The sequence below is a fragment of the Periplaneta americana genome, chromosome 5 (genome assembly GCF_040183065.1).
Source record: "Periplaneta americana isolate PAMFEO1 chromosome 5, P.americana_PAMFEO1_priV1, whole genome shotgun sequence".
In the NCBI taxonomy this organism is placed as follows: domain Eukaryota; kingdom Metazoa; phylum Arthropoda; class Insecta; order Blattodea; family Blattidae; genus Periplaneta; species Periplaneta americana.
In genome coordinates this window covers 426752-450329 of record NC_091121.1, presented here as the reverse complement: position 1 = coordinate 450329, position 23578 = coordinate 426752, and the positions used below count along the sequence as shown (strand labels likewise).

Sequence of the window (23578 nt, the reverse complement as noted above, 5' to 3'; positions counted from 1 at the left end):
GCAGTAAATCTCTTTTATTACTATTATTGTCACATATCCAGCTGTAATGCGAAGTATAAATACATTCCTTCACTTCTGAAGATCTAAAGGGGGATAAACCATCCAACCTATGCAAGTGTACCAGTTGACACAGGATTGTTTCTTTAATTTCCAGCGAATCAGACGTGCAATGGACCAAATTAATAGGCATAAGTGCTTTTAGACAATTTTAGGTCGCATTTTAAGAAGAAGAAGAAGAAGAAAGATTAAAATCGCAGAACTGTAAAACAGAACAAAGTGAAAAATATATTTTTCCAAAAAAGAACAAGTGAACACTAACTACTGTCCAACTGAGTGGTATGTCACGTCACAATTACTTTACGGAGCCCTTTTTTTTTTAAATTATTTTAAACAGTTGCATAATATTACATAGACTTCCAAATTCGAACATCAAATATTTTCAGGAAAGAGTCTAACACCCCAGCCATTGGCCTTCACAGAGAGACCAGCAGAATCGAGCTGCAACATAACCACTCAGTCGGACAGCAGTTACTCAATATTAATATCTTCTCTCATTGTTAAATCTGGTCGTATCGCAAATTTAAAGGCAGTAGTATAATCAGTTGCATGAAACAAAAGCAAAGCCACACAAACACGTGAAATGAAGATATTACAAATATGTGTCCAGTGGGTATATATGTTGGAGAAACTCCACCCTTAGCTACTGCAGTCCTGACATTTGCGATGAATCATTAAGAAACAAGATATATTCTTGGCTGCTAAGTCAGAACAAATGACTGTCGCATAAGTGCTAACCCTCTTATATTCTTTGTCGTGAAATTTTAGGAACTTAATATATGGTAGCATGCCAGATTATTCCATGTATGTTCATGGTAGAACTTTTCCTTAATATAATTTTAAATTTGAAATATTCTTCTACAATACCTCAAATTTAGGAATCATTGACCAAGTTTGTGACTTAACCCCCAATAAAGTCCATCTTCTGTGCAATCTCCTGCCAGCGTAACACATTTCAGTAGACGTTTCGATCTTGCTTCCCACACAATGTGCACCCTTCAGTGTTACGAATTCCCATTTTGCATAAATGAACTGCTAGGCAGTAGTTAGCATGCTAGGTGCACAAACACTTGTTCAAACTATTCATCATAGCTGTGCCATTAGTGAAATACTTGTTTTGTTTCTGTCTGTAACATATCTCATCTTGTTTGGTGTTGGAAGAAATGGATAAGAACAATTTATTGCTTTTATTTGGACAGTTCTTTATTAAAAATGCTAACAATTATTCAGAGAACATTATGTGTAAACGAAGGATCTGTTATGCTATATGTTGGTCACAGATCTATCAAGGTTCTCAAATACATTTTCAAAACAAATTTGAACAACAGTATTTTTTAAATCCACATTGGAATTGAAAATCGTCTATAAGTAAATTTTTTATTTGTGAATTCAACAGAAGATTTTGTTATTTTAAAGTAAAAAGATGCTTTATTTTCACTACATTAAAAATAAAAGAAATCGCAATAAAAAGAGATTTTCAAATCATACAGTCATGAGAAATATGAAGCTAGATCTCATTTATACGACAGTTTTGAAGTACTTTCTGTAATATGCTGTGCAGATGATGGAGGAGCTGCCCATGTAAGAATGATTATTCTTCTGTGGTAGCGATAATTCAGATGGCAAAGTAAAACTCATTTTCAACAACCAATCAGTTCTGACACGTTTGTAAGGCATTCATAGCATTACACAGTACAACCACTTGCTCAAAAATTCAGTTTTTGATTGTTCTGGCGTATTTAAGAGAATGTGCATCCACCGTAACCAAATTGCTTCAATTTTCAAATCATGCGTCTTGTACAATTTCCACATAACGCTATTCATGTTTATTCATTAACAAAACATATTTTACATACAACAAACTTACTACATGGATTAAATGTTTTACTTTCTCACGTGATGGAAGCCTTTCACCTAAAAATTCGTCAACCTCAGCTGGAATTGAACCTGCACACTTTGGATCCAGAGGCAAGCGTGGTAACTACTACAATTACAATTATATGAATTAGGCCTCCAAGTTGTACAGAATGAAAATGCTGTGTAGTTGAAACAGAAGTTTTTGAAATACTTTTCTTCCATGAAAATTTGTTTTCTCACAAACTACAGAAGAAGTGATTTTAAGACATAAGTCTCTGCTTATCCATGACCTTATGATTTTTTGTTTTTACAGAGGAAGGGCCCGAAGGCTCGCACACCACTTCTATTCTGTGAATGATATTTGTTGCCGTGAACTTAACCTGCACTATGGTAGTAATGAAATGGCATGTGAAGAAATGACGAGTTGAGTTCCAATGCCACAAATTACCCAGCAATTCTGTTTCAATAGGTTAAGGAAAAACGAGGTGTGTCGCGGATCTTTTGGTGTGACAACGTCAAACAACAGCTACTTTCTCAAAATACACGTTTATTAGGCCTATATGGTTATTAGTGTTCGAGATAAATAACTTTAAATTAAATATTTTAGATTCACTGCAAGACCACCATTTGGCTATGTGGGCAGCCTCCATGCACTTGGCTGTCAGTCTCACTCAGTCTGACTTTTTCTGGGTTTCTTATCCGCTTTATCGGTTTGAGCATGTTCTCTCGACTTGGATGGACCGGCCACTGCAATGTGATGTTATACTAATTTTCCGCTACAATTTGCTTACATACTCAGAACACTCACACTGGCACTTCTAATTAAATATCACTATTCGTCCTATAAAATAGGTTTATTTAGGAAATATATGCCATTTATCGCATCTAAATTGAACAACGCATGTAATCACACCATCTTCTCCAAGTTGACTGTGCATCCGAAAATTCGTGTGCCCTTCACTCCCCTCTCCCATCCAGCACACCTAGTCGCGTAGTGGAGAATATGCCCAACACATTGAAACATAAATGAATTAAATCTATCACAACTTCCTATCGTACAAATACTTCAAACTCCTACCCAATTTCATTATGCCAACTTCTCTAGTCTACATCCTATCAATAGACCAAATTATCAAATATCACGTCAAAACCCCAACCGAGCCTGTTTCACAGTCAGACATGCTAACAGTTACTTCAGAGTGGTGAGCCTTAAGACTTAAGACTTAAGCTGCTTCTACCGTGGCCCTGTGTGGAAAAAAAAGTGCCGATTTTACCTCCAAATTTTCCCCTTACTTCTTGATTCTTGCCATGATTAACTTTAAAGTAAAAGTGGCAGCCAATGCTCTTCCACAGATACTTTTCAATGAAATTGTTCTTCCATTTACAGATTCTTCTAGCATGAACGTCTATTCACTAAAGATAGCCAACAGTTTTCTACCTTAAGGATATTAAAGAAGAATAATGTACTTAAAACCTTGAGTAAGAAACGACCATTGGCAAAGTTGCCTGAAACCTCTCACTTATATATGAAGAGAGGGGCAAGTGTACTACATTCGTGCAGGACTTTCTATTTTACTTTACTTCTGCAGGAAGTCATGCCAAAGATTTTTATCACTCTTGAAAATTATGGGATGACCGAAAATAGGTCGAAACATGTTAACAAGGTACATTAAAATTTCTTATCATACATATTCCGAAGTGATACAGTGTTAAAAGTTGTGTAGTCAAGATGTATACTTGAAAATTAATTTCCATCGGCTGATTTGAACACATGAAGCATAGAGGCGACTTCAAGAGGTGTGCAGGCCTGCTGACTGACGTCATTTGAGAGTCAGTCTGTCAAACAGCACTATTCTGTTTTAAAAATGGAGCCATGTCATACTCACTTTTGTGATCAAGTGTCAGGATTGTTCTGCGATCCCATGATGGGTGATAAAAACAAGCAATATGTATGCATAAAGTTTTATATTACGCTTAAAAAATCAGCGCCCAAAACACTCGCAATGCTTCGAATGATAAGGTTAGGGACACCACACCATCTGAAGATGGGGAACACTCAGAGCAACTGTGCACTGGCACATTCCATCGAAATGTAGGAAAATTTCGACAAATCATTCATGAAGACTGTTGCCAAACCATCAACGTATTGTATGTGATAGCTGAGTCTGCCATGAACCTTTTGAACACATGGCGACTGATTCAAAGTTTTTTGCTAGCCTCCTGTCACTTGATTGGAAACTGTGCGTCAAGATCTGATACTGACAAACTATGATCCAGACACAAAGCTGCAATCATTGCCATGGAAGAACCCAGAAGGTGGAGGACAGGTGTGTAAAAAATATATATACTGATGGTTTCGCTTTGACATTAAGACATTACACATTGGGAATTTCTTCTCTCCAGTCAACAGAATATGTGGTGAAAAGAAGTGGAACTCGCACTGTCTCAAAAATGCAGCAATATTTGGCAGCTAACAATGTTCTTCTTCTTCTACACCCTCCAACACAGGGTTTAAGCCATGGTCGCATTTTGCTACTCGGCTTCTAAAAATGCAGCAAATTTTCAATGTAAATGTGCAAAAATGCGACAACCACATAGGACAAATCAAGCTTTCAGGTATAAGTCCCTGTAAAATTGATTTGAACAAATTTTCCCAACTATCCCAGTGTGACCTCTGACCCAAGTTATACAAATATGGACGGCATTTGTCATTACTGAAGTTCTTATCTCTGAGGCTACAATGTTAGTGTTACATTTATCATTAATTGATATTACTGCTGACTGAGAGTCGCCATGAACGCAAGCGCTGTAACCAGACTGACTGCACATTTGATTGCTTCTCGCAAAGCTAGTAGTTCCGCCTGAAACACTGAGCACTCTGAGGAGAGTTTGAAGATAGCCGAGGTATGTTTGCTGCGTGTAAATGTGGAATGGTTTTAAGAATAGTAGCAGTGAAGTGCAGCAAGTTATTGGCCAACATATACATTAATGATTATTGCAAGGTCCAAAATGTAAAGCAGGCATTGAAAGATAAAAATAAAAATAAAACCCATTCCAAGTGAAAAAAAATAGGCTACTGTATTCTCCAAGCTGTGAATTCCTAATCGTTTCTCCAAGCTGTGAATTCCTAATCGTTTTTAGTTGTAGAGTCTAATTTCTTGTGTATGTATCAGTGGATATTAGAGATAAACTGTACGCAGTGAATAGCTAGTTTTATTTTCAATCAATCTCGGTGAATAGAGTGACAAAGTTTAGTAAGTAGGAAGACAAGATTCCATAATATACAATCTACAGCTGCTGATGCAATCTATTGTATAATTCAGTTAAGATTTCCTAAATCTTGAAGTAGCAGCTATTCAGTATTGTAGTACTCCCTTCCAGTGGCAGCTCAAACCTGAAAATAATAGTGTGCTACAAAATATTGGGAAAGACATCTAATCCGCCATGACGTGAACACAGATTGATGAAATAAATAAATAAATAAAATAAAATATTGGGAAAATTTCAGTATACAGATACATCACTGACAATTCTCTTAGAATACTAAAAAGAGCAGGTTTGTCTGTGTTTGTTGAATTCACATCATATTTACGAAAAGACACTTTCCAATGCCAATAATTTATTTTGTGTGCACAAGATTGGAATTTTGGAGTAAGAGGTAAAGAAAGGTATCTGTGTTCTGAAATTTATCCTTTTTTTTCTTTGATATGGTACTTGTCGTAGATCATGAATTACGCTACTGAATAATAGGCAAGGGAAGCATTCTTTGCTTTCTGTACAATATTGAGATCTGGTGTTGGCTGCCCTAGATTTTCAATTCTGATTTTATCTTCTAATGGCTGTTTCGAAAAAGCAGTTTTGAGTAATGAATCGACAGAGTTCGTGATATAGCTACTGTATATTTTTTAAACTATGCTACCTCTGCAGGCGCGTGCACACACGAGCACGCACGCACGCACACACGCACGCACGCACACACACACACACACAACACACACACGTCACACTTTTTCAATTACACTAGGCACAAAATATAAAATATACTTTTAAAATGTCCACAGTACAAGATGATGAACCCTATAAATTTGCACACACTGTTTTGAAAGTGGAAAATAACCCTTATTTTTAACAGACTCCTGCAGAAAGGCATACCAACATAGACCCGTAACTCGTAGATAATAAACTTAAAACTATGTGCTGAGATTATATAAAAGTAACCATGTTTACACAATTAAAAATGTATTTTAATATAACTATATTTATGAAAAACATAAAGAGCAAAAATAGTCTATATACAGGATGTATCTATATGTGCTCCATAAATGTGGGGGTGTATTCCTGACACCAAAACATAACGAAAAGCTCATATGAACATGGGTCCACAAACCCTTCGTTAAGAAGTTATGAAAGGAATTTCCTGTAGTGACCCCTGATCGTGTAATTCACCTCAAACTTGCATTTTTCCCACGTTCATTACAGTTGGTCATGACATTTGTTTTGTTTTGTCTGACTGCCTTTTGTTCTGTTTTGTGTTATTCATCACATCACAAGATGTATTCAGTGAGAGAACTGATGGATATGCACTACATTTATGACCTAGCAGATGGGAATATGGTAGCAGCATGTCAACTTTATGCAGAAAGGTACCTTGGGAGGCACTTACCTTGTGGAAAAACGTCACTTTGAGCAATTTTTGTAATTGTGTGTTGTTAAATGTATCACATGTACCATTACCAATAAACCCGTAACTCCCTAACGAAGGGTTTGCAGACTCATATTCATATGAACTTTCTGTTATGGTTTGGTGTCAGGAATATACCCCCACATTTATTGACACTTGTATAGATACAGCCTGTATATATTATATAAAAAATTTCTTTATTTCAAAGTTATATCTTTAGCGTTGTATAGGCAGTACTGTTTTGTCGACTGCTACAAACCAAATATAAAAAGGAAGAGAGCAAATGTCACCAAAATAAAGTGAAGAAGAGCGTACTGGACTGCACAGTAATGAGCAGGGTGTTGTGTGAGAAAGCAGGACAAAATATCAAGCTGAAGAGCTGTTCTGCACATGAGCAGACACTGCTAGCCGTGCTGAATTGAGAAGTAACATGTTTCAGGATCTGTAGACATTTTTCTTGAATACTTTCTTTGCCACATGGAAAAGAAAGAGACTCGTGGTAAGCATACTAATAACAAGAAAATAAATGAGGAGATTCTGTAAGCTATTTGACGTCACATAGTCTTTTCCAACAATACAAAGCCACTATTTGCATGTTCGAACTCATAGGCACTATCTATATGGTAGCCTTTCAATTTCTGAAATTTACAGCATGTATAAATACAAATGCAATGAAGAAAATAAACCTTTTGCAAAGGAGGATGTTTATTTACATGTGCTCAACAACGACAGCGCTGGACGACGTGGCTTCTGTGGAAAGAGGGTGTAAACACTGCAGATATTCACAGGTATTATTATTTCTTGACGTGGTAGACAACAAGATCAAATTTATACTTACTTCAACTTCTTTTGAAAAGTTTTAGGTCTCTGCTTCTTTATTTCTCCACTCACAGCACTCCAGTATCTCTTCTCGGGGCAATGTGCTGAATTAAATTTATCCATTGTTCACAGTTCCTAGAAAAGACGTCTGTAGATTAAAATCCAACAGGTAACTTTAACTTCCAGATGCAGGACGTCAAGGCAGCAATGAAATAATCCCGGGAACTAAAAACAAACAGAATAACATATGTAAGAATAATAACAAGAAACTGCTACAGTAAAACTTTTCAAAGTGGAAAGACAGAATATTTTTCAAATTGGACAAGTTTCTGCATTATACAAAATTACATAAATTTTATTACGAACATACTGCATAGGATTATTATGCACCTGTTTATGAGTAAACCTCTGTGACACTGGCTGATGTAAACATCATTCGTTGTTATTATTATTATTATTATTATTATTACACTGCACCAGATATTTACATATTTAAAATGTTCCCATGAACTAGTAACTTTTTTCCGCAAATTGGAAACTTTAATCCCCCCCCCCCTTCCCTCTGTCATCAAACATTAACATAATGAGGAGACTCAGCGCTGCCAATGATGCGTAGTAAAACTTCAATTGGTTGTCTGAGAAAATCTATTAGGCCTATCGTCAAGGCCAGCATCACTGTCTGAAAGAACTTCATGACAGTTTCCTTAACTGTCCTTTTCTGGATATAATAGAGAGATGGATAAGGTACTGAACTTGTTCTTTGTGAAGTTACCTGTCAGAACAATGACTGACATTAATTTTCTTGTACATAAGTTTTAAATAAGAATATAAATGAAATATGTTCCATATGTTTAATGAGTTGTATAGGGTGATATGGTAAGCATTTTTCATTAAGGAGCCCATGATCGGTAATGCAAACTGGTGGATCAACAGAGCTACGAAATGTTAGATTTCGTGTCAACGCACTGAGTTGACACTACGATGTCGCATCAAGTTATCTTGCAGTGAGTGATTGGAAGGGGATACGAAACAGAGGATGAGCCTACTGGGCATATCTTGAGATGGGCATGGAATCTTCCAGAGAGTAATACGAAACATGGATCATTTTGTAATGAAGTTGGCAGTTGTCACTTGAAGCAGTTATGAATGTAAAAGGCATAAAGTTCACCAAACTTAAATTACTCTGTTAATTTTTACTTGCACCTATTGACAAAATTGTAAGTGTAACTGCATTTGACATAAAGACTTCTGGTAAACTAAATACCACAAAACATTTCACAAATTCATTAATACATCAAAATGTTCAAAACATTAAAAATTAGTTAAATGAATCAGAAGTGCTAGTCTGCCATGAATTACAAGATATAAATATTTTATGTTGCACAGAACATTGGCTAAACGAAAAATAAGTAAATTTAGTTCATATTAATAATTTGAAACTTGCAAGTTTCTTCGGTCGTACAAATTGTAAAAATGGAAGCTCGACAATATTTGTGAGAGTACCAGTAACATATCATATACTGAGAAAGCAAAAATAAATGGTATTTGAAAGAACATGTTACAGCAGAAATTAAATGTTCAAACCACTGTACAATAACAGTTGCCTAGACATTGGCAACGGAGCTATTAGTCCCATTGTACAATAGTTTGCATTTATAAACCACCAAGTGGCTTATTCATATTATTGTTATTTTTTCATCTACATGTTCGAAAACGTCGTTCTTTTCTATTTGTCTACAAGTCATCGCCAGTAATGTCATTGCCACCTGATGTTGGGAGGTACTCCCAAAACTACAATCTGTTTGGTTATATTATTGAAGATAGTTTTGATAATAATAAGATTAAATGCGCACAATATGCACAGTTGCTTGTATTGATTATTCGGTCAATCATTGCGTTTGGTCAGTTGATACTATTTCCTCAACACAATTTGCAGCATTGTGAACACCTTTAATGAAGTATTTTCCTGACAAAAAATTCAACTCTATTTTCTCTACATATCAAAGATTGCCTTGTTCTTCATACCACGTGGACTGTATCATGTAGGCCCTAAATATGCACAAGAAGTGTTTCACTGATTTCATGTTTTGATGTAAAGTATGAACTTTACAAAATGATCAATTTTCATTTCACTTCTAGTTGTTCAGTACAACTGTCACTGGGTTTCAGCCTTAGATTCACTTCGGATATACCGGTAACCTTTATCTTTCGCAATATTTCGTTCTGTTTTCTCCCCCCCCCCTTTTTTTATATACTCCATAGTTTTCTTCTGCAGCTCTTTGTTTAGTGGTGAGATCACTAACATATTCCCTCTTGAATTAGTGAATATTATCTAAGAAAGCAAAAGCTAAGAATACTATTTAAATCAGGTCAGAATGCTTTAAGGGGGATCATACTGTAGCTGTGCTGCAGATTGTAAACCTTTCACAAACTTTTAAATATCTAAGAGATAATTCAGTGGATCCTTCTCTTATTTTGTACACAGATAAGTGGTATTTAGGGCTCTCATTTGGTATCAACTAATTTATAATTAGCATATTTGTTTATCAGTTTTATTTACACAATTTAAAGGAAATAATTTGCTGCTACTGTACATAAGAGAAAAAACATAGGCTAGTATCTCCCCAACTATTTGCCAGGTTCTAAGTTTCTTTTTTATTTCCGACTCCAGAAATGCAGTGTTAGAGGATGGACTACAGTGATCTTCCTAAGTTATAAAGTTTACGAACTAATTACATTTTTTTTTATTTTGTCATTATTTACTTAGAATTTATGAAATTTTGTTTATAACTCTATGGAGGTAATTCATCCTCTATAGTTTGAATGACTACAGATTTACTGTAAATTTGAAACAATTCGGACAATTAGTTCATGAGATATCATGTTTTTAGTTTGAAAAGCAGCAGCAAATTGTTTCCTTTAAATTGTGTAAATAAAAATAATAAACAAACATGATAATTATACATTTGTCGATGCCAAATGAGGAGCCCAAGTACCACTTATTTATGTACAAAATAAGAGAAAGATCCACTGAATTATCTCAGATATAATCCCCCTTAATAATATGAGCTGGGCTTAGTTTTTTCACGAGACTCAAAAATATATACATAACTTAAAAACAATTAAAATGCCACTTAGAAAACGAAAATGTCAGTAGCCTAGGTAAGTTTCTTGTAAAATAATTACTTCTACTCAGAAAAGAATTAGGCTACTTTTACTCAGTAGCCAACAGGTTAGGAAGAACTGAAACTGTGGCGGTAACAATTTGTGCACAATGAAGCAGTTGTGAATTAAAACTGATAAGGAGAGGGATGTTCGAACATGCTAACAAAGTAGCATAATACAAGCAGTGTGTGAGCGAGCTCGTTTGTCATTCTAAAAATAAAACATAGTTACGTCGAATGTGTTCAGATACGACTGATTCTGAACAGTGAATAAAGAATGCATGCGCCCTGGATCAAATAATCGAAAACCAAAAATACTTCTACAGTCTTTGGTCCAGGGAAATTGATGATTAAGTTGTTTCTTGAATTTGTACCCTGCACCGAAGAACGGAAGTCGACGGAATTTCCTTAATTACTTAAAGCAAAATCGACATACGTTACAATCGTTAGATCACATCAAATTTCATTTATCAATCAAACATTTTTAATAGGAAATGTGATATCCATAGTAAAATTCTTAATATTTACCACCTTATTATCACTAGGTGGAGAGTGGACATTTCCTACCAATTTACCACAGTGATATCCTACAAACAAATCATAACTACACAATGCAAGAAATAGTCTATTTTATGCTGCGATGCATTATACCAAATAACTTAATCATTACATTTAAAGGTTAAACGCGCTGAGCTAGTTCCCTTCCCAATTCGCTTCCACACCTTCAGCTGAGGCTCTGTAATACCAACATAACTTTAATGACATCACGAAAGTTTCAGGCTATGCCTTGCATATACGAAACTGACGAGTTAGGTTAGGTTAGTGGTATTCTGAAGTATAGCGGGCAATTATTATGCAGGATTTTCAAAGCCTGGTGATTTTTGTTGAGTGATGTCAGGATAATGGCCGATGCAGAAACTAAGTTACAATATAGGAATACATTTAAGAACACGGATACCTTCCTTTCCCTCTTACTCCAAAATTGCAACCTTGTGCACACAAAATAAATTATTGGCGGATAAATTTCAGAACAGATTCCTTCCTTTCCCTCTTCCTTCAAAATTCCAACCTTGTGCACACTAAATAAATTATTGGCACTGAAAAGTGCCTTTTTGTAAGCATGATGATGCGCATTCGACAAACGCAGACAAATCGGCTCTTTTTAGTATTTTAAGACAATTGTCAGTGAGGAATCCGTATACTGAAATTTTCCTATTTTGTGTCTATTTCATTATTATTTGTTGTGCTTCATTATATTCCAGTGGTTATGGAATTAATACAAGTTTTGCGTTCTTCGCATTACATCGTATCGTGCTTTATGTCCTTACATTCCTTTCCTTCACTAGAAACCACGTTTGCACTTCCATTACCATACAGTTTTCATTTCACAAGTACTTTACTACATTTACGAATAATTTCCTTTTCTTGAAATATTTCCATATAAAATCCTAACTTTTGAAATCCATCTCCGCAAGAAATCCCTTATAAATTCGATCATTTTTACTTCCAAAATCGTCGAAACTATCTAAACGCTAATTTTTTCCTAAATATTATTTTTTATACTAAGCTGACTATCTATTTATCTTTCGAGTACAATATTTTCAGTATTTTCTTCATCAGAAAACATAAATTCTACGTACAACTTACAACATGCATTCCTCAACACAATATCGCACACCGTTCCCGGCTACAACTCCAACTTCCAACTTTACAAGTCGCTGTTTTGTTCACCACACACACTCTCTGTATCACTGGTTCCCACGATGCGTGTTTCTTTGCTGGCCAGCTGAAGCTGTGCTGTGCTCGATACGCTGCTACAGACTCCCGTCATGGATGGATATATAATATAATATAATATATGTATCCTCTCAGATATATAATTATATATTTATCCATGCTCCCGTGTTTGTTTCGTGATGGTTACCGTTCATGGTTTCAATTTGACAATCGACGCGACATCTAGAGACCGTGGTTAATTCAGTTCGAAGCATACTGTTTGGTATAAATGTAAATATTAAATCCATTTTTTGACGAGTGTTTTTTTTTCTGGATTCCTTATTAGCCCAATTTATTTTTCATTATGAGTATTGGCAACAGATGCAGAAGCAGGTGAGTTTCCAATTTGAACTTGAAAAGTGCCAGCTGCGTATGAACAGACCAAGGCTTTTGATTCTCGTTGGTCCATTCGCGAAAGCACGGGCGCGTTTTGGAACATACTCATAAACATGGCAACAGTGTAGTTGTACCGACGCTTAAAAATAGTACCGGATGTTAGTTCCCGATAGAAGTGATGTGTGTGAATTAATTTATTGTGCATAAACATTTATAAACAAATGTTATATCCGTGTGACATTTAAAAAGTATACGACGAAAACTGTCTTAGAATTAAGAATTTGTGAATTATATATATGAATTTGTGTAGATTCTCTCGCGGAACGATACAATTTGTGCATTACAACATTCGCCATTGGTGGAGTAGCCGTTTGTCGTTTGATATATTCGATTGATGATTGGAATTACAAGGGGTGAGAGACAACCAAGGCAGAGAATTACAGTGAAAATACGCAACATGAAGAGGAGTTCAGATCGGGACACACCACCACGAAGCAAGAGATCACGATCTAGCATTGGAAGGTACGATGATAGTTCGGATGAAAGAATTACTCCTGAACGGATTCGACGACGAAGTCGAGGCAGGTCGCCAAGCCCAAGGGGTCGATACCCCTCCGAGAGTTCTCACAGAGACGACTATGGACGCTCAAGAGAAGTGTCGGAGAGATCGTATCCTAGTTATAAAGTGTTATGTGTCAGTGCTTTGCATCCCAAAGCCAGCGATGAAGTTATTAAAGATACATTATATAGAGAATATAAAAAGTTTGGAGATCTTAGTGTTAGAATTTCTCATGATCTTGATGAGAGGGTTGCATATGTATGTTTTAGAAATTCAGAAGATGCTCGTGATGCAAAACATAACAAACCTAGAATAATTTTATTTGATAAGGTAGCTTTGGTTGAAGCTGTATATGAAAGTAGTAGGAGTTCTAGCGATTTGTATCGTAGAGGACCTAGCAGACCTAGAAGTATTAGCCCAGATTATGATAGGTATTATCATCAGCGATCTAGATCTCCAGGTCCAGAGAGACATCGACCAAGCGAGAGTCGCTACGAACGTTCATATGGACCTCCTCCAGGCCTTCCTCACCGCGAGTTCCGTAGAGAGGGACCACCACCCCCACATCACGAATTCATGAGAGCCCCTGTTCATCATGGTCCACCTCATGTTCCTCCAGGACCCCCTCATCATTATGGTCCGCCAAGACATATTGTTCCAGGTGGTTTTAAACCACATCCTCATTTTGAAAAATTTGATAACAAGAAAGATAAATTTCCAAATTATTTGCACCATGTACCTCCAGAGGACGATCCTTTGGCAACAAGAACTTTGTTTGCTGGTAATTTAGAGATTAATATTTCAGAAGAAGAGCTTCGCAGAATCTTTGGTCGTTATGGTATAGTTGAAGATATTGATATTAAACGTCCACCACCTGGAACAGGAAATGCATATGCTTTTGTAAGATTCCAAAATTTAGACATGGCACATCGTTCAAAAGTTGAACTTTCAGGACAGTATATCGGCAAATTTCAGTGCAAAATTGGCTATGGGAAAGCTACACCTACTACAAGAATTTGGATAGGCGGTCTTGGACCATGGACATCAATATCTCAGTTAGAAAGGGAATTCGATAGGTTTGGTGCAATTAAGAAGATCGACTATGTAAAAGGAGACAGCTGTGCTTACATTCTTTATGATTCTATTGATGCTGCACAGGCTGCAGTGAAAGAAATGCGTGGATTTCCTCTAGGAGGTCCAGAACACAGACTCCGTGCTGATTTTGCAGATGTCTTGCCAGGAGGATTCAGTGGTTTCAAGCCAAGACCATTTCCGGAAGATATGGCTGCAGGCGGAGACTTCAGGGTTAGGGTGCCTGGTCGTGAAGAATTCGGTTATGAGCCGGGTTACGAGCCCTGGACTGAGGGGGATTTTTCTTATGGTCCACCACGAGGCGGTTTCCGAGGTCGAGGGGGTGCCATACCTTGGCATGATAGAAGAGGTGGTGGACGGGGAGGTTATCGAGGAGGGGGATATCCTGGAGATGCCTACATGAGAGAGGAACCAGATTGGGTGTCCAGGAGACCTCCACCAGAAATGGAATACGAGATGCCACGTGCTCCAAGAAGATCTGGTTCAGGGGAGCCCGGAGTAGACCGGTCCAGATCACGCTCTCCCCGAAGACACTCTGTGGAGAGTGATTCAGGCTCAGATGGCAGGCGTAATGGGATGATGGGGTCCGCGCGCACTTTGCCAGAACTGGCGCGTAAGTGTGTAGCCGTGTGGCAGGGCGCTCTCATATTAAAGAACTCTCTGTTCCCTGCTAAGTTTCACCTCACAGACGGTGATACCGATATTGTGGAAGGTCTTATGAAGGATGATGAAGGTAAACATCATTTGCGCATCACACAAAGATTGCGCCTGGACCAACCTAAGTTGGAAGATGTTTCAAAACGTATTTCTTCCTCTAGTTCGCATGCAATATTTCTTGGTTTGTCAGGCTCTACTGCCTCGGTCTCCAGCGATGATACTTCTGTTCAGACACGCCCCCTAAGAAATTTGGTCTCATATCTGAAACAGAAGGAAGCCGCTGGTGTCATATCCTTGGTAAATAAGGATACAGAAGCCACAGGTGTTCTGTATGCATTCCCACCATGTTCATTTTCTACAGACCTTTTGAAACGAACGGCACCAAATCTCTCTGAGGAAGGCTTGAAGGAGGATCACTTGGTTATTGTAGTAGTGCGTGGTGGAAGTGCATAAAAATGAGAACAAGTATAATTATTATTAGTATGAATTTTTTTGTTATGTGGATCTGTTTAAATTATGCACATTAGCTTCTCAATGTTGTGACAGCTGTTAGATGTGTTCAGGAAAATTTCATTGCACTAAGTTATGCTTCTGATTACTAATCTGCATTATGAAACGAAGGCCTCATAAGAGCAATATATCTGTGGTGTAGGTTACAAGTGGCAGCAGAGTAGAAGTAGAATGTATCTCGAATTTATAGATGTGCTTCTTTATATCTGGAGTAACTTAAAAGGTTATGTTAATATATTATAGACAGTGAAAGAGTCACGATATGGTTATAATCATGTTTTAAGTAAAAGTTTTGTGTTCATATAGAAAAGAGCAAGGTAGTATTATGCCAGAAGTTTGGCTGTTTTAATTTTTTACCTACATTGAAAATATGACTGTAAGGGTTTTCTTTCTGCCTTTGGCAACTGTTTCAGTGTTTTTATATAATATTAGTGATTGTGAAAAGTTACAATTTTGTTGTGAAGATTTAAAAGTGTGTGTGGTGAATGTGAAGATCACACATTTAGAGTGTTTTAATTGATCATACATGACTTGAAACAATATAAAGCACTTGCTTTGCTAGTAGTCTGTCTACTAGTAAACTGCAATTTCTCGTAATGATTTCTCATAACACTGCAATTTTCTCAATTAAGTCATTTGCAATGTATTAGTTGTGATTCAAAAAACTGAAACAAAAAATACTGCAAGAAGTAATCTATAATTTGTGGTGATGTGCTGGTTCAAGTTATGTTATGGTTTGTTAGCTTAAGCAGCCCCCCACTGCACGCCGTGCACCCTCTGGACTGTGTTGCGAGTGGTGTGAAGTGGTCGGACAGTGTTCAGTGGCGAGTGAGAGTGCAGTGGGACGGGACTTACTGGACGGTTAGTTGTGTCTGTGTAAGTGTTGTAAAGCAAGTTTTGTAAGTGCACGGTGTATTAGTGTTGTGCTCGCGCTATGTCCACAAGGGTTAAAGATTAAATTTTGTATGACAAGTGTTCATTATCCTTTTGTTCTAGTTCATTATTCTTTAACCCTGGATATCTGTGTACAGTGTGTGTGTGCCATGCATCATTGTGACAAATAGAGAGGTTCTTGCAGACAACTTAAAATCTAATTATTTACCCCAGTGTCATCTAGTTAATGTGAATATGTCTGTGTGATGGGAAGTTGCAGATTGTGTTTCAAGAAAATTCAGTTCTATCGGTGTTGTTGAACTAACATTTTGGATAAAAAATTTGAAACAAAAAGTAGTAGTGTTTGTGTAATTGTTGCTGGCCAGAGTGAATAGTGCGGTGTCAGCAACGTGGCATGACATCTTAGTGATGCAAACTCTATCCAAAATGTTATGACTTCTGTCAGTTGTGATTTTCTTCCCTAATGTGGTTTTTTTTTTAAGTTGCACACTGCAAAGTGAAACAGTTTGATATCAACAATTGTAAATTCGGTTATACTGGCTACCGTACTAAATCAACATTGTTTAGGAAACTTCTCTCTCTTTCTTTGTTTTAAGCTTTCAAAATTTTGTTCTTAGTGATAATGCTAAATTTATGAACCATAGTGCAAGACATGCTTCCCATTATGAGCAGAAGAGAGCACAGACAAGTTCAGGTACTAAAACTGAATGTCATGCCATGCAAGGAACATTACAGTGGCTGAAGAGAGTTGTGAACACCGTGTAATCAAAGTGAGCAGACACAACCAATCAGTTGGGTCTGATATTTCAAATGTCAAGTTTAACTTGACACCATTTTAATAAAAATTCGTAATAAATCCATTTATACATTATTTCAGAATTAGGCTATTACTGTTTTGTGGGAGTAATGCCCTGTTTGTCATAGCGTAATAATTTCAGTTCTTCTGAGAAAGGAATCTTGGCAGTGTGTGAGGCCTGGTGCCCGCCCAGCATTGCGATGAATTTGGGGAGCCACTGTAGGTAACAAAATCCTCTTACAAAAGCTATAAATGATTGGGAGGGGGGGGGGGAGATCATTGTTCTAACTATACAATACGGACATGAGGCCAGCAGCAATATTTATATTGAAGGAACCATCAGATGAGTTCACTATATAATAGTACTGTACAGTGGATTCCCTCGTTAACTTGGTGGCTTACGGTGAAATCACATATAGGCTACTGTCCCTGCACCTCAGGCTTGGGCTTTTTCTTAATTAAATTTTACATAATGTAAAATTATAATTACAACCACAATAAACACGTACCTTATCACATGAGATGTTGGAAATAATGTTCTCGTACATCCACACATTTCTGAAATCTGCAAAGAAAATTGGTGTTCACACGCATCAGTTCATCTCCTGATACCATCTTTCAGTTCTTCTATATGTGAGGATTAGCCTTATACACTTTTATTTTTCAAGTTTCCCCATAGATAAAAAAAAAAGTCGCATAGTCAGATCAGGGAACTGTGCAGACCATAATCCTGCACTAATGACTCCATCTTCAAAGTTTTCACGAATTAAATGTAATGAACGTTCAACTGTGTATGCAGTCTTGCTGACACTCAGGGTACTCTAATCTTTCCCCAATTTAATCTTGGTAAGCACACACTAGTTTACCCATCACTTCTAATTGAGATCCTGTTAACAAGCAAATACACCATCTATTTTTGTGGAGAAGGCACACCGGGGAATTTTATTAAAAACTGCCTTTTAACTTGCAGGAATTTGTAATCGTATACAATCATACATAAAGATTTTGTGTATTTATATCGTGGCATTATCAAAGCACTTACAACACTTTTTTGTAAAGACCTCTCGGAATAACTCAAATATTAATAACACAACTTTCAACACTTCCAACTTATGAAACTTTAAAAGAAACGCTTCAAAAACACGCCCTTTCTTGTATAAGCAAGGGCTCTGACTGACATGACAGGGAAGTAAATTGGAAAAGTAAGGACACGTGACATTGAGACAATACATGTGCAGGCTGGGGAGTGTCAACTGAGAGCAAGTTCGAACATGGGGGAAAAAAAAGTCCAAATACATGGGAGACTGGGTGTCTTTCCATTTCCAAGCATGCCTCACACTCTTATCATATTTTTCTATTTGGCAACTGCTGCCTTTTTTAATCAGAATACTTTTAGAAAAAATACATCATGTACAGTGTGGCATCTATCTGCAATATGTGGAACCCGAATCATGGAAAGTGAAGTGGGTAGGCATTGGATACACACATACATACTTTTACAAAATTTTGTATGTAATGATTTACAAGAATAAATCTTAATTTTATGAATGCCTTTGAAGAAAAAGGCTATTATGTACACTTCTGCTGTAGTCTGGCAAGCAGTGTGGCAGTGACGTTATTGAGGAAATCCTACCTGAATACACATAGAGGTACTGTTGCACTAATACAGTATTATCCGTGGTAATGAAGGAGGTGAGCTGAACGGTTAATCGAAAAAAATCTGATAATCCGTACCATAAAAGATTTTCGTAAATTTAGTGACTAATGCTCACTCCTCTATGTCTTGTTTTCAATACACATAGTGGATCAGAAGTTCACTGATTTAAGTATGGTTAACAACGGGGTTTTAACCAATGGCTGTCTGTGGAAAGATAGTAATAGTGGAGGTCTCATGTTGTAGATTTATATATTTTATATATACACTTCATCCTTGACTTTTATTAAATTGCACATAGTTGTGACTTCAATCTCGTATCCTGAGATGAGCCACAGTTTCTCATTCCCCAAACCACTAACTTGTAAGTTATTTGCACTTTTAATACTTAGCACAACACAATTTCTTCTGATAGCTGTGAAACATTTTATATAGAAGTTCTACAGTATGACAACTTGAATAGTAGACCATATTGTATAAGGGTAAATAAAGTCTTGTAATAACTCTCTCTAGAAAAAATAACATGCTAATATAATATTTCTGTAGCAAAAAAAGAAAGCGAGAGAAAGACAGTCTGATAATCTACCATCGGTTAATAGAGTGACAGATAATCAGGATTCTACTGTATTGCTTATTACTGGTGTACGATGTGTCTTCTTATTGGTACTTCGGTAGATATGTTTCAACAAGAGTAATGCATTGCTGTAGGCTACTGTATATCTAACAATTTCTCGAAGTTCAGATAGTTGACTACTGCATGCATTATGGCCTGGCCCAACTTCTGAACTAAGCTGCGTCGTGTACAGTGTGTCCCAGAACTCGATGCATCATAGAACATAATGGAGCAACTGCTCTGAATTACAGGTAAGACTCCTCATGACTTGGCTCACTAGTGCTGGCTCTTTTAGTTTGAACTTAAAAAGTATAAAATCCATATTCATTTGGAGTCTGAATTAAGCTAGGAAAGCGAATGTCGAATGTCGTCAGTTTGAAAACTGAGTAAATGAATAACTTGGAACAAGTAAATATTAAATGTGATTTGGGATATATATTTACAGAGATTTCATGAGTAGTGAATAATTTTCTGGGACACTTTTCAGGGGAGAAATGTGTTGAGAGTATACAATGGTGTTAATATTGGTAAAATGCGCATCTGTTTTCTGATTGGTTGTGTTTGCAATAAATTTATCAGGCAGTCATTTTTATTAATGAAAAAGAAGAAAGTGCTACATTGTGGAGTGAGTGTACTATTTCGTTACATGTAAGGTAAGTACTTTAAATAAAGAATGGAAATTTGACTACAGATCAAATAGTTTCTGTCCTGATACAATTACCATCTCCCATTACTTAAATTGTTCGAGTGGGTTTAATTACATTAAACCATAAGTGGACTTTTTTTATGTAGAGCAGCATTCACTATGCTTTCTCATTACATGAAGGATTATAATTTCTTTGAATGTTGGAACTCCAGAATTATTTGTCAAGTAGTATGGATAGTATACATACAGGGTGTGGAAAAATTTGGGAGTAGCAACGGGCACAAGACTATGTATTTTAAGAATAATAGGAACAAGCAGTCTCAGATGATTCAGTATGGAGATGCATGTATTGATGTATATCAATATTGAAGCTAAGCAGTTATTATTGTGAAATGTGTCAAATGTAAATAAAATTCACTGGCATAGGGTGCATATAAACCTCGCCCCAAGCATTCACAGTCGCTGGGTGTACAGGTTTTTGTGCAGGAGCAGTTTGTAAGTGTGGTTGGCGTTGTAGACAACTTCATCGGCCCCTACATGTTACCTTGTAGATTGGATGTGTACATGTACCTTGTTTGTTTTTTTATGGGACATTTTACCTTGAGTTGTTGCAGGATGTGCCACTTGCAGTTAAACAAAACCTTTGGCTTCAACACGATGGCTCACCTCCACATTTTGCTCATGTAGCCAGAAATCATCTAACTGTGAGAGGTTGATCGCACATGGTGATTCCATAGCGTGACCTCCACCTTCCCCTGACTTGATATCATGCGACTTGTTCATTTGTAGTACCATGAAGGGGCATGGTTTATAGCACATCTATCGAAGATGAGCAAACTTAATACAGCACATTATGGCTGCAGCAGAAGTGATCCAAACCACTCCTGGAGTCTTTCACAGTATGTCAATGCGCCATTATGTTGATTGTCTCAAAATTTTAATGGGGCTCCTTTTAAATATTTGTTACGCATTAAAGGTACAGCATTTGATAAAAGAAGTGATTTAAGATTACTGCCATTATTGGACCAACCAAAATGTAGCAAGTTTCTGTATTAAATGCATTTTTGTTGAATACAATAGGAGAGTTTGTTTCCTGACTTGCCATTAATATATTTCCTGATGTGAGTTTACTTTTCACTTAAACATTCACAAATACATTACAAAACTGGGGTTTTGGATCTGACACTTGCTGTATCGTAGCAAAACATCAGATCACTTGTTCTTATTCTTAAAATACTTAGCTTTGTGCCACCTTCTTGCTTTCAAACTTATTTTACGTATTTTTTTCCGCACATTGTATACTCTGAGTTAAGTTTAAATTAAAAAAAAAAAAAACAGTTGATGCTATGGCCACTTTGGAAATAGGATTGTGCACATCATAAAAAAACCTAAAGATGGTCCTGAAAACTCCCATCCCTCTCAAAAATGTATAGTTTCAACTTAATAAACTGGTTTGACGGCACATCTGGTTTTTTTATTTATCTTTATTTAAACTACTAAGAGTTGGCATTTAATATTATCGTTCTTTAGTGTAGGAATAAAAAAAATCACTACTGCTATCAATTTCCCTTGTCATCATATGAATATTCCTAATCCAACACGAACAAAAGTGCCAAACTTACTTGTAGTTTCAGAATTGAGGTCATCTGTGAAGGTAAGTTAGTCGAACTATAATATCTAAAATAAAAGACTAGTCTCTTTTATGAATAACACAGTTTTTAAACAAGATTTGTTCTCAGTATGCATCTAACACACACACACACATATATATATATATATATATATATATATATATATATATAAATAAAATCTTTATCCAAGATCAAGCTTTTGTTCCTGATCTCTCCAAGTATTTTCTACAGTAAGGAACCTTTGGTGATATGTCAGTCAGGTTTTCGTCTTCTGCTTTAAGTTGAGTGAACTGGTGGTTTAAAGTTGATGCTTTTAATATTCTGGTAAGTATAGAAAGTTCGCATACTTTCATATAAAATGAACACAATTTTATTCATAATTGGCTCCGAAATATACATGTCAATTTGTAACAATGCAAATAATTTATGACATTTCATTTTGTATGCACGTGTGACAAATACAATTAAAGTATTTTCAAATAAAACTTGGCATTTCCTCCCCCCCCCTCTTTTATTACAGTCGTGGTTGATCTTTAAAGTATTTATAGATTAGAATATGTATTTTTGGAGTTAATGCTAAAAGGAAAAACTTTGTAATGACATGATGTACAATATGGGATTGACTGCAAAATAAGGGAAGGATGAGGGAATACTACTATAAAACCTGCCAGTGTCTGTGCTATTGCTAGGGCAGAAATTTAAAAAGACTGACTGAACAGAAAAAAAAACAAAGCCTTATGATACACTGAACACAAATTCTCAAATTTCTTATGTGAGGAGAAAAAGCAAAGTTAGTAGTTGAGCCAAGTTTTAGGGAGAAAAACGAAGTGAAAATTACATTTCTTCGCCCATTGGAAGCTTATTCTTTTAATTACCCCTCAACACTTGCAACAATAAACCGTCAACTCAATGGGAAGAGAGGCGATAGAAACTGATGCAATCTTTTAACTATAGCGTTCTTTGTACTGGATTGAATCAAAGAAGACCTTTATAAACACTTATTCTTGGAAAGTTCATCACACAGTCATTATTATGCAATATTTCAAACAATTACTTTCTAGTGAAATTGATGACATTCATCATTTTTATGTTGGGAGCTTAAGGGTGAGCTCCAGCCCACTGAAGTCTCCCTGCTGGTGCTCAAGACATCTGTGAATGGAAGAGATATTAGACAGGAAATGATTCTGACTTCTTCAGGAAAGAGAAGAAGCCTTGACATCATTATCCCAATCTGCAGAGTGATCAAAGGACACTACTATCATGTTATATTTCTCCAAAGAAAATCCTGCATTCCTTGATATTTGAAGCTGATTATTGTTGCTGAGTTGAATTTAGCATGTGGCTGAGGTAATGAACGAAACTGCACTTTAACATTTAAACCACTGACTTGTCCCACCGTTACTGCAGCACCAACATTCCTTCATTCATCAGGGACGACATCCAACCCAGATCTAGTTCTACTGTCCTCAGATAAATGACAACTCAGGCAGAAAGGTATGGAAGATTCTGGACTTGGTCACAGGATCACTGTCACTTCTATTTCATTAAATCAGAAATCCACATACAGACATAATAAAAGATGTTAGTGGAACTTTAAGAAATCCAATTGGAATAAATTCAAAGAACACTTACAAAGGAATCTTTCATTCGATATCAATGATTCTCCAGAAAAATGTAGCGAAAATATCTGCAGAACAATACTAATGGCAGAAAATGAAAAAGGGATATGGTACATAAAGCTGAAATAATAATAATAAAAAAAAATTATATATATAAATATAAATAAACTTCTCTAGGCAATGGAATCAATGACGTCGCCAGGATCAGAGCAAGGGG

General features: G+C 36.4%; 2 protein-coding genes across 6 annotated transcripts in view; one reads left to right on the top strand and one right to left on the bottom strand.

Annotated features, from left to right (window-relative positions):
* The window catches only part of LOC138699395 (polynucleotide 5'-hydroxyl-kinase NOL9), a 40384-nt gene extending 27747 nt beyond the window's left edge, over nucleotides 1–12637 (bottom strand). For 2 of the 5 annotated variants that reach the window (XM_069825241.1, XM_069825245.1), the window contains exons 1-2: nucleotides 12226–12637; nucleotides 7434–7639 (exon numbers count right to left, since the gene is read on the bottom strand). In XM_069825241.1, the coding sequence (XP_069681342.1) occupies nucleotides 7434–7537 (104 nt within the window). In that variant the 5' untranslated portion in view covers nucleotides 7538–7639; nucleotides 12226–12637. Of the gene's footprint in view, nucleotides 1–7433; nucleotides 7640–12218 lie in introns of all 5 variants that reach the window. The other 3 variants (XM_069825242.1, XM_069825244.1, XM_069825243.1) reach the window with 3 other exon arrangements.
* Nucleotides 12638–12794: 157 nt separating this feature from the next.
* On the top strand, nucleotides 12795–16597 carry nito (RNA-binding protein spenito). Its single transcript, XM_069825247.1, has one exon. The coding sequence runs from the start codon at nucleotides 13085–13087 to the stop codon at nucleotides 15449–15451; it is 2367 nt and encodes a 788-aa protein (XP_069681348.1). The 5' UTR covers nucleotides 12795–13084; the 3' UTR covers nucleotides 15452–16597.
* Nucleotides 16598–23578: the final 6981 nt, after the last annotated feature.